This window comes from Lithobates pipiens, unplaced genomic scaffold (genome assembly GCF_037356315.1).
Source record: "Lithobates pipiens isolate NorthernLeopardFrog02 unplaced genomic scaffold, aLitPip1_a1.2 Scaffold_19, whole genome shotgun sequence".
In the NCBI taxonomy this organism is placed as follows: Eukaryota; Metazoa; Chordata; class Amphibia; order Anura; family Ranidae; genus Lithobates; species Lithobates pipiens.
This window is the reverse complement of record NW_027507764.1, coordinates 123786503-123799176: the sequence shown is the minus strand read 5'-3', so window position 1 is coordinate 123799176 and position 12674 is coordinate 123786503. Positions and strand designations below refer to the sequence as shown.

Sequence of the window (12674 nt, the reverse complement as noted above, 5' to 3'; positions counted from 1 at the left end):
GTGAGTTGAACTATTTCATTATGCATTACAATGTAATAGAAACAATGTGCTTCAAATCATCCTGACATCATACAACCATGGTGCCGTGATGATAGAAGCAGCAACACCAGCCATTGCCTCAACAAATTGCCTGCAAAAATGTAGTAAAAATGTTGGCAGTGCCCCTCCCGAGATTAAACTCTGGATCTGCCCCTGATTAGAATACTAGGTTCTAGTTCTGGACACAAAAAGATATTGATAAGATAGAACAGGTCAGGTGTTGGAACCAAACTGGGCATGCGAGCAGAGCTGCCTCCTGGAGCTCTCTGATTTCACCCTGTCACCGATCCTTTCCCCGGCGGGCTACTATGCCAAACTGCATATTCTACTGAGCAAGGCTTCCCAGATCCAGCGATACCATTCTTCTCTTGAATTTTGGCATCATGACCTGTAACAAGAGACTCGGTGGCTGTGGGTCAGAATGGCACGGCTACAGGTCTCCTTCAAAAGGACATCACATGGCACAGAGAAGTCTAAAGAACATTGAACCAGAGCTGGTAGGTATTCCTCTAGACCAGAGGGGGAGAGACAACCCAGGGGACATACTACTGCTCTCAGACATGAGGCAGGAGCCAGAGCTGGGAGAAGATACCATCTCCCTTCCTGACACAGCACAGAGAACAGGCTGAGCAGTTTACAGAAGGGGAAACCTACACTCAGCCAGTTATTGCAGGCAGTAAATCAGTGCACTGCTTTGGTGAATACAGTGAAAGACAGATTGGGTGGTTTAACAGGACGTTTTTCTCATGAGGCCAGACATGCAAAAAAATTAGAGAGGACAACAGCTGGTGAAAGTCACATAAGCGACCTGGAGGACGATTTGCCTCCTCTAATGGCTGAAACTCACTCCACCACCCATTTAGTGCAGGAATACCGGGACAAGACTGATGACATCACAAACAGACTTTAGCGGAATAATGTACGTATTGTTGGATTGCCTGGGAAAGGGCAGGAATCCCACGGCCTTTATTGAACACTGGCTTCTGGAACTCTTTGGCAAAGATGCCTTTACTTCATTATTTGCCGTTGAGAGGGTACATAGTGTTCCTACCAGAGCCGTACCCGACAATTTACCCAGACCTTTTCTTGCTTGGCTTCTACACTACCGAGACAGTGAGAAAGTGTTACAACTAGCACAGGAATAGCGCACTATGCAATATAATGGAGCTTGGGTCTCCTTCTACCCCAACTTCTCTCCCGGGCTGCAAGAAACACACCTTACAAAAGAGATGCCATGCTGCATTCACTACGCCTGGGCAGGATATGGCTACCCCTGTGCATACCTTTTATTCCAGGGGGGTTTCAGTACTTATTCATAAAAATTTAACTTTTCATGAACATCAGGTACTGGTGGATACCCAAGGCAGATATGTGTTTCTGTACTGTACAATTTATGTGGTTACATGCATACTAGCGGTGGTATATCTACCCCCCCCCCCAGTTATCTACGGTGGTGTTACGTGACCCGATGACGTTTATGCTAGAAAACCTGACGTCCCTCTGTTTATTTTAGGAGACTTTAACGGGATTTTAGACCCTACCATGGATAAGCACCCTCCATCTCTTCAGAACTCGACCCCAAGGGGGTACGATTTTATCAAGGTTCCTGGATGAGATGGGCTGGTCTGATCTGATGCATCTTCGAGATTTCTGGATACCCACTGCGAGGAGGAAATTGAGGATTCCACGTTATATATAAAATTATGCACTTTTGTAGAGCTGGAACTCTGAATGTGGGACTAGAAGAACAAACAATTTTCTAAGACCAACACGCAATATCCTACATAAAGGCTTATTCACAAAATATGGTTGAAGGTTAAGCAATTGAAAAAAGTTTCACGGTACACCTATTACAGTCCCATTTGGAATCCTGAACTGGCCAAAATAAACCCTACTAGGTGGTGACCATTGAGAATCACTTATCTTCACATTTTTGAGAATGGCAAATGGCTGTCATTTGCTCAGCTCCAGATTAAATATGGGGTTACACAAAACACGCATTTTTATTACCTTCAGCTGCAGCATGGTATTAGAGCCGAACAGTCGTTAGAGTATTCGGCACTGTCCCCGACACCAGTTTTTCACATGATGCAATCCTCATCTAATAAGGGCTTTATCTCCAAGTGTCATCTCCTGACTATCTAGAGACATACCCCAACTCTGCTATGACAAGGTGGTGCTGTAATATATATATATATATATATATATATATATATATATATATATATATACATACACACATACACACACACACACACACACACACACCAGGCCAGATTTCAGTTGACAATGGTTGATGTTACTATGCAAGAATACAAATAAAGGGCAGTTTACGGCTGCAGCTGTTCATGACTAGGGGGTCATGGTCTGTCACTCCAAAAAGACAGAAGCAGATCAAAGGCCTAATGAAACGGCCAATCAAATTGTTCAGCCAGTGTATAGGTAATATAACATGGCGTTCAGTCTATTCACTCTGTGTGATTATGAAGGCACAGGTCTAGAAAAATTATTCGTTGTCCGATTGTGTTGGAAGTCAATTAAGTGCATCTCTCTGGAAGAATTGGGTTGCTGCGGAAGAGTACTTACATCATCATTCTAATAACTACTAATTATCTACCCACTATGATATATCACTACAGGTGGGAAAGAGATATAAGGGATATCACTGGGAGAAAGCCTTAGAGGTGGTGCGTTTATGCTTTATGAATGCATCAAATAGACTGTCTCAATTATACATCATTGAGGGTAAACCACACCCCAGTTAAGCTACACACCATGGGTCTTCGTCTAGACCCTGCATGCCCAAAATGCTGTAGGGGCACAGGGAGGGGGGAGGAGGGAGGAGGAGGAGGAGAACGACAAGTCCAGAGACGAGTAACAAAAATGGTAAAAGGTGTGGGGGATAAAAACATATCGTGAGTGACTTCAGGAACCGAATATGTACAGTCTGGAGGAAAGAATGGAAAGGGAAGACATGGCTGAGACCTTTAAATACATCAAGGGAGTGAATAAGTTACAGGAGGGCAGTTATTTCAACATACTAGCTCATTATGAAATACTAACCTTAGATCGAAGCCCCCGCAGCAGTCCTCGTACACTGCTCTGGCCGGCGACCTCGCTCCCAAAGTTATTTCCAGCTATCGCAGGCTCTGGCACTGATTGGCAGGAAGCCATGATGACGTCACTCCTGCGCCTGTGTGCGGAAGCCGCTGGTAACGGCACGTCAGCTGAAGCAACGGCACGAAGAAACCGTTGCTTCGGTGCGCATGTGCCGATGACGTTGGCACATGCTGATACAGGGGATATCTCCTAAACCGTGCAGGTAGTAAAAAGTGGAATGTAAGGGTTTACAACCACCTTAAACTAACAGAAAGAAAGTTAAAAGCTAATATTAAAACATATTATTTGACTGAAAAGGTAGTTGATGCTCGGAATAGACTTCCAACCGAGAGTCAACGGTAAGTGGCTTCAGAAATGCTCGGGACCAACATAGATCTATACTCAAAACATTAACACACAAAAAAATAAAAAAATAAAAAAAGGGGGGGGGGGGGGGCAGATTCAATGGACCATTGAGTCTTTTTTTCTGCTGTCACTTTTCTATGAATATTGGTGTAGTAGCACAGTTTACATTTTTTAAATATACAGGAAGCAGTGGTCTGCTGTATGTATTATTTCAAGCAGTGGAAAGTCTCCAGTGGTCTGTAGACAGTATGTGACACTCAGGACGATCTGCAGATTGCAGGAGGTCCAGCCTATGTAAATGTGTGGAATACTGTACAGAACCCAGAGAAAAGTCATAATTTACATTCTTAAAAATCAAAAAGATTATTAAGGGGAAAAAAAATAAAAATAAAATGTAATAGTGGTCATCAAGGAGGAAAAAAAAATAATAATAAATAAAATGCATGGATGTCAGTGGCTTCTGGCCACTGGAACAAATGAACATTCAAGCAGCAAAATGCATCTAGTGTTTAATCACATTTAGACAAGTTAAGGCGTGCTCATTATTTGTCTACCCAAAAGCTGAATGTGAAAGTGATGTTTTTTTGTATTTTTTCCAGCCTCTACTTCTAATACACTTATGAAAGCCTATGTGTGACCACATGGGCCAACGTAGAGGTGGTTTTGCAGGCCAAAAAAAAGAAAAAAGGAAGTTAAGCGCCTGCAAAAGCTGCGTTTTTTAGACCTGTGTGAATGAGGCATTATTCATACAACCTGAAGTGTATTTATCCTGAGCAGAAGATACTGAAAGGGAACCCTGTCATCTGTTTCAGTTTATGAGCCAGGATTTATTTATAAACCTTCCCATAAATTAAGCTTGCCAGGGATAAGTAATACTTGCCATTGTTCGTATAAATAAAAAAAAATGGAATCTCAAGTTTGCATCTTACATCTGTATTAGATGAAACAAACATGTTCAAGGCAAAGGGAGAAAACATAACATGTTACACCTTTTCAGAAGCAAACCTAATCTTATAGCTTAGGTCTAGATCAAAAAGGCTTCAAGCCTTTTTTTTCCCCGTTCAGCAAGCCAAGACAAGTATACAGACATATTGCATACTTTTTTCCAGGTCACAATCTTACACAGCAAATTTATTTCCTGCAATCATGGGTTGCAGCCAACACAGGGAATCCCTCCCGCCAAGCCACTGTATTCTCTCTGCGGCAAGATGTCCCCATCGGGAGAAGACAGCGATTACTGCTAGTGTCTATACTTGCGGCTAGTGATAATCACAAATTAAAATCTCCCAGGCTGCTTGTACTTAAGTTGAACGATCAATCAACTTGGTATATTCAGCCTGCCCATACCTAGTTTGAATCTTGACCAGTTCCTGCTATGAATAAATAAAGTGCTCCACCACTTGTGGTAAACGAGTGGTTTATCTTACCACAGATGGTGGAGCACTTTATTTTGGAGTGAAGAAGCTGTCGCTGACATTTAAAGACACGGTGCATGGGATCATTTCAGATATTTATGAACACTAACAGTATTGTATAAGTAGTAATAATATGCAAGTGAAAATAATTCCACAGGTATATGGACACTGCTGGAACAAATTTGTTTGGATGATATTTAAAAGTATATGGACAATATTAGAAGACGTTTTGTGGTGTATGGCTTACCACATGTGATGGTATTTTTATTTTTTATAATTGTATTACACAAAGATTTTTTGGGGGGTTTGTAAGCACAGAGTGTAGAAATAGTGCCTACCTTTACAATTCTAAATATTCTTAGTGGTTCAAACACTTAAAAGGGGCAACTGCCAATCCTGTATAAAGGCACCTCCTAGGTTGGAGCCCTCCTATAATTTTTTACTTTATTATACTCGTCTTCACATCCTTGCTGCCCTTTCTCTTCAAGTACAGTAACTGTATTTGGTATAATGACCACCACCTCAGCAGCACGTGTCCTTTTCTATCATTTCCTCTCCGCTCTGTTCAAAAATTATCTGATACTTCCAGGTTTTAAAAAGCATGCAACTCCCTTCCCTTCCTCTTTAGTACTTGGTGCGTAATCAGTCCTCAGACCTGTGCAGGCATGGACTAGAGCAATTGGGCATACAAATGGTTTCCTTTCCTGACCCCAGAAGCGAATAAGGCATTGATGGAGCCATAAGAAAGTAGGTTTCCTGGCAGGGCAACACTATTTATTATTTACACAGCACTTTGCAACGTTAGGCAGATAGTAGAGTTACAATACAATTCAAAACAGGAGGAATCAAAGGGCTCTGCTCATTAGAGCTTACAATCTATTAGGGAGGACAAGTGATACAAAAAAAAAAAAAAAAAAAAAGGGTAAAAGCTGTGAGAGATGATCTGATAGAGAAAAATAAAAGTACAGGTGTTGGGTAGGGGCAGAATATGCTTCTCTAAAAGGAGGGTTTTTCATAGATCTAAAAGCAAACAGATTGGGGTAGGGAGTTCCACAGGATAGGAGAGGCTCTGGAAAAGTCCTGAAAGCAAGCATGGGATCATGGGATGAGGTGACGAGGGAGCTAGAAAGCAGGAGGTATTGGGAGGAACGAAGAGAATGATTATGTTGGTATTTTGAGACTAGGTTATTGATGCAGCTGAGGGCCGAATTGTGGATGGCTTTGTAGATTGTGGTTTTTATTTTGAATGCAATTTATTGGGTTGAGTGGAAACCAGTGGAGGGATTGACAGGGGGGGGGGGGGGGGGGGGGGTAGCAGACACTGAACAGTTGGTAAGGTGGAGGAGTCTGGCAGCAGCATTAATGATGGACTGAAGGAGGAGATAGCCTGTGTAAAGGTAATCCCACGAGGAGGCAGTTGCAGTAGTCAAGAGGTGATCAAGGAGTGAACTAGGAGCTTTGTGGTGCAATTTATTAGGAAGGGCATATTTTGGAGATGTTGCGGAAGTTGACTCGGCTAGAACCTTGGCATGGGGGTACGACTTGATAGCACTACTATCAATCTTAACAGAGAAATCAGGGGAAGAGGCACGTGGGGGTTGAAAAATTATGAGCTCAGTTTCGATAGATTGAGTTTGAGGAAGTGGGGCGACATCCAGGCGGATATGTCTGGTAGTAAATTAAATACTAAAGTGAACTGTTGCTTTCCCATACATGAGAAAGCACAGGGTCACTTTAGGTCTCCATTACACTGGGGGCTACATGCCTACACTAGTCTCTGGCAGCAAGAGCCAATGAATTACTGCACCTAGGATTGCAGATATATACAAACAGTGACAGCCGTCTTGTAAGCAGGTGCTTCAAAAAAAGGGTTTCTGCTCTAAGGTTAATCAGGTCAATATATTGCAACTTGTGGAAAATGTGTCCTTAGGCTGACCTGCTGAGCTGGTGGTTCCTGAGGAGGAAGGGGTAACTGCTGGACAGGTTTTTCAACACTGTTCAGCCATTCTGTCAAAATAATGACTGACTAACAGGAACAATCACTGTTCGCATGCATCTTCACAACTAATTGTCAGAGATGGATGTCCAAGCCTGGACTCCTTTATCTGCACCCAGGATAGCTCATCAGTCCCCAATTGCATCTTACCACGGAGTGTGTGGATACATGCGAACAGCAAAGGCTCCTCTCAGCCTGTCATTATTTTGTACAGGCTGAACAGCCGCCATTCGCATACACCTGTCACCCTAGCCCAAGAATATACTCATTTTTGCCACTGGATTCTGGTATATACATGTAATCTCCTGTGCTATGGCCTAAATCTGCTGGCCTGCTGAAGAATAGCAGGTTAGATCAGAACACATGCAGGAATGCAGCCTGGAATACAGATGAGTTACAAACGTGAACAGGGGGAATGGTATGCAGGTGGGTGAGGCAGCCAAGATAGAGGCTGGGAAAGCTGGAAGGTATTTGCCAAAAGGACAACTGAATGAGAATCTAGGATGGACCATTTGAAATGAAATTAAATGAAATGGGAAGAGAAAATTAAAGCAGACTTTGGTGAGCTCCGCTCACTACACCAGGCCTGTTCATAGTAGCATAAAAAGCAACTGTGGGGGAAAAGTTTTAAATATACTTGTCTCAGCCCCAGATTCTGTCCTCAGGAACTTGTTGAAATTTGGGCAATCGTGATTCACATAACCTCGGCAGAAGTTTTGCAGCATCACCCTTTGAAGTGCAGAACCTTGGTTCAGGTTCTAACTTTTTTTTCCCCCCATAGGCTTTTTTTCTCCTACTATCTTATGGTTATTATCTTTTCAAATAAAGAAGGGATGTCTGATGTAATAAGACAGTGGACGGCCCACTTTTAAAGGGACACCAGCCTGCCCTGCAACTAAAGCAAGTACAAGGTGGGCCCTCCTGGAACCGCACTATCACCATGATGGGGGTAGACAGTATAGTGTCTTAGTGGTTAGAACTTTTGCCTTGCAGCACTAGGGTCTTTGGTTTAGATGCCAACTATCCACTTACAGTATAGCTTGCATGTTCACCCTGTGCTTGCATGGGTTTCCTCAAGGTACTCTGGTTTCCTCCTACACTTAGATTGTAGACCCTTTGGGCACAAGGACTGTTGCAAATGTAAAAAATGCAAGGCGCGGTGTAGAAAAATAAGGCACTAGTTCACACAGTGAATCATTAATGAAGGAACACCATCTTGAATGGATGATCAAACCTAATCATCCGATACCAGTAATCGAAGTATTACTAAGCTACTATCTTGTTGGTCACAAGGAGTTTGCTGCAGCGATCATTAAAGCATCTTGGCTCCAAAAATAAATAAATAGCACTCAGGTCAGCCAAGTAGCTGCATTATAATACTTTCTACTATGTTCTGCATGCCTTCATCCTTAATTTATTGGCAGTTGCAAGGATGCCGCCTGACTGTATAGCCACGTATGTTTGTTCTTGTGATGGCCCCGCAGCAGAGCACTCATTCAGTAAAGTAAGGTCATCATGATATATAGCTCCCATTAGAATTATATGAATAATATCATGGTCATGTTAACAGAGTTCACATCACTACCAAAGCAACAGATCGATCCCCTGATCCATTTATCATGGATAAAAGACACCAGATCACATGGAAAAAAATCATAGGTAGGAGAGTATACACTGGATATGGGTGACCTAAAAGCTCTTCTAGAGTATGACACCAAGGAAACTTCACAGGCAATGCAGGGGTATCAAAGAAGAGGCAGCCAGGTGGCACTAGTGGAGATAGCCCCTTTCATTGAATAAGCCTGAGAAAAAGTTACTCTCAAATAGCCTAATAGGCGAACCTTGGTACTCTGCAGTGTAGTTGAGCATCATGGGAAATGTAGTTCCAAAACAAACTGGAGTGCCAAGGTTCGCCATCACTGGCCTAATCAATGGGCAATGAGGAACCCTAGGCTACTAACTGCACTGGTCATGCAGACATCTAGCCCTGCCTAGTATACATTTTTTTGTAGGATTATTGCCAAAGAACTACTATATAAAATGTTTATATTATATATATATCTCTAATTTTACTTTTATTTATTTTTTTGACTGTGTAGTTTGCTCATACAGGTTAGTTTACATGCCTTCTCCCTTGTTGCATATACTTGCATCCCCTTTGCTCCTCTTCCCCATGTGCACTTGCGTATTATTAAGTTAAATGCACCTGGAATTCATATAGTAAAAATAACGATGATATTAGTTGCATGAGTATACGCACTGGTAAGATTACTGGAAAAAAAAAAAAAAAAAAAGTTTCTATTTAATGAAACAAAACAAAAAAAAAAAAGTCACCTATGGAAGAAAAAAGTTGGAAAAAAAAAAAAAAAAAAAAAAAAAAACTTCCCTGGAGGATGACGTCACAATCCTTCTACTGTCACGTGAATGACAACTACCCCAAATCTCCTGAGCTGATTTGGCAGGAGCATCAGTTTGTGAGATTTGAGATCCTAATCATTTCCAGGATCATGTCTGAAGGATGTCGCCCTTTCTTATGTGCCACGGCCAGAGATAAGCACTGTATATTTCGTAACTTTTTAAAGTGCATTCAAAGCTAACAGAACACAGCAAACTTTTTGTCAGAGCGAACGACTGAATATGACCACATGAAGCACACAATGTTCAGAGAGCTGTATTAACAGACTTTCTCTGGCTCTTTACCAAGTTGTGGCATGTGCTGCGCTCTGAGCACGCCTGTTATTGTGTACTGTGCGCAGACTGACACTATAAACTATTTCCTCCAGAAACACCCAGGACACACGGCCTCATTCCTAACTAGACTGCACATGTCATTTCTCAGCTTGTTTCATTCACCAAGCATCTCACGAGGAGCGATTTCAGCTGACCTACTTATTGAGTGTCTCTAAACAGGCAAATCTGAAAGCAACAAATCCTCCGCTGTCCTAGAACATTGTGCTACACCGTTGTCTAAAAATGAAGAGTTGGTTGTTGGTGGTCCGACCCCAGTAAATGCACTTAGGTGCGTTGTGATTCAGCTAGGCATGAAGCATACATGGTGCAAATAATAGAGTATCTGGCACCAAGGACTTCTTAGAAGAATCCTGTTTTGAGAGAAATAGGTGGGTTTTGCTATTTCCAACCACTCTTTTGGAAAATACCAGTTGCCTGGCTGTCACATTAACACTTTTTTTTTTTTTAACATTAAAAAGTCAGATGCATTGTCATGTAATCATATTCCTTTTTTTCTGCGTAGGTTGACATGCACTTAGGCTGGGTTCACACTGGTGCGATCACAGACAGACATCACATGTGATTCACACCGCATTGCTGTGCACATCACATGCAATGTCTATGAGATGCAAACTCAGCCATACAAGCCGTATGGCTGAAATCTCATCACATTCGCACCAAAATGGTGCAGGGCCCTTTTTTGGTCAGCACTGGAATCGGATCGCATGGGTGATCATGTGATTCGATTTCTGTACCATTTCACAGTTTGCACTGCGATCTGCAGACCGATTTGGGGGGGGGGGTTCATTAAATTTACATTAACACCCTCACTGCAATTCAGGTGTGATGCGGGGAACCCGCACAGGAATCGCAGGGTGTGAACAGCCATGCGATCCGATTCTAGTGCAGACCAAAAAAAAGGGGATCCTGCACCAAATTTGGTGTGAATGCAATTTCAGCCATACAATGCACAGACATCACATGTGATGTGCACAGCAATGCAGTGCGAATCCAATGTGATCGCACCATTGTGAACCCAGCCTTCGAGTGGATAGGTTGAAAATCATTGATCAAGGCTTGTTACTTGCATCTTGATGCACCTCCATTGAGTTCAATGGGTCTCCCAACACATTAACAAGCATTACTCCCACTGCATAAGTTCCTGGATAGGGATGAGCTCAGGCGTGTTATTATTATTATTTCAGTTACTTATATAGCGCCATCAATTTACGCAGTGCTTTACATATACATTGTACATTCACATCAGTCCCTACCCTCAAGGAGCTTACAACCTAAGGTCCCTAACTCACATTCATACATACTAGGGACAGTTTAGACAGGATCCAATTAATCTACCAGCATGTTTTTGGAGTGTGGGAGGAAACCGGAGTACCCGGAGGAAACCCATGCAGGCACAGAGAGAACATGCAAACTCCAGGCAGGTAGTGTCATGGTTGGAATTCGAACCAGCGACCCTTCTTACTGCTAGGCGAAAGTGCTACCCACTACACCGCCCATTGCATGGTCCACATGCAGAGCCCGCCAAGAAGTCGGCCCAGCGCTGCGCTAATCACAGGCAGCGAGACATTGCCCAATCTCTGCAGCCGCGCATCTGGGGGGAATGTCTCACTGTGAGAAATTGTGATTAGCGCAGCGCTTACTTCCTGGCGGGCTCTGCACGTGGACCATGCGAACATGCGTGAGCTCATTGCTATTCCTGGAGTAGGTTACAAGGTTGGAAAGTGCTGCCAGCAGGAAACTGATAACACAGACAGGATGATGTTCAAATAGCATCCAAAAGTTTTTATTCAAAGTGATCACGTCACAGAAAAAAAGTGCAAAGTTTAGAATGCATGCAGGAGCCCCTTGGTCAGGCATGTACCTGACAAATAAGGATGAGCCCAGGCGTGTTCACATGGTCTACGTGCAGAGCCCGCCAGGAAGGCACTGCGCTAATCACAGGCAGTGAGACATTGCCCCGATGCGCGGCTGCAGAGATCGGGCAATGTCTCACTGCTTGTGATTAGCGCAGCGCTGCGCCGTCTCCTGGTGGGCGCTGCACGTGGACCATGCGAACACGCCTAAGCTCATCCCTACTGACAAAGGGGTCCTGCGTAGCCCTGAAACACCGCACACTTCTGCTATGATGTGATCACTTTAAATAAGTTTTTGATGCAATTTGAAGATCCTGTGCATGCTGGCAATATGAATGTTAATCCCAACGTGCTACAAACACAGAAACAAAAAAAAAAAAAAGTACTGCATTGCTACGGGAAAGGATTTTATTCTAGGGAAGTTGGACACATGATCAGTATAAAGCAATCATGTAAATGAACCCTTCAAGGTTCAGAGCATGCAGGTTGCAATCATGCAGCTGTGGTGGTTGAAATCAATTTTTTTCAGTAAGTTCTAAACTCTGCTGATAGCTCAGCTCAATGTAAGGGAATCTATGTGGGTTGATCCCAAGAAATAAAAGTGATCATCAGAAATAAACAGCCATGTTTACAAATCTTAACATGCCTTTTCCTATATATGTCACAACAATCAGAGCTGGTCTATCAGGGGCTCCACCTCTATTACATTGTACTTACTGAGATCTTTGCTTGGTACTGAGCCATTGGTCTCCATTCTTCTGCTGTCTGCTCAGATAGCTGTAGCGCTCTCAGTCACAGTGGCGCAGTACAATCCTCAGAGTGCGGTGATCTTGGCATAAGTCAGTCTCTGTCCCAGGCAGTATGTCAGTGTATTTGGTCCAGCGGCTTTTTCTGCTGAGAGATCTGAACACGCCCAGCCAAACCCATCCAGCCTGCTCAATGCTCAGCTTCATCCACTGGGGGAGAGAACACACATTATATTATATGACTATCACAGCATGGAGGAGGCAGAATTACTCATCTGATTCCACTCAATGCTTGAGGCTCACCTGACCCTATAGTAGTGCAGTATGTTAATGTATAGAAACTGCTTTACCATCCCAAACAAGAAGAAACAAAACTGGAGGAGTTGTCCTCAGCACCCAATCACATTAC

At 43.1% G+C, this 12674-nt stretch overlaps 1 protein-coding gene across 1 annotated transcript in view; it reads right to left on the bottom strand.

Moving 5' to 3' along the window:
* PLCD1 (phospholipase C delta 1) overlaps window positions 1-12430 on the bottom strand; it is a 175328-nt gene extending 162898 nt beyond the window's left edge. Inside the window, exon 1 of the mRNA XM_077491233.1 lies at window positions 12237-12430. Coding sequence (XP_077347359.1) covers window positions 12237-12273 — 37 coding nt within the window. The 5' untranslated portion in view covers window positions 12274-12430. The remainder of the gene's footprint in view (window positions 1-12236) is intronic.
* Between the last annotated feature and the right edge of the window lie 244 nt (window positions 12431-12674).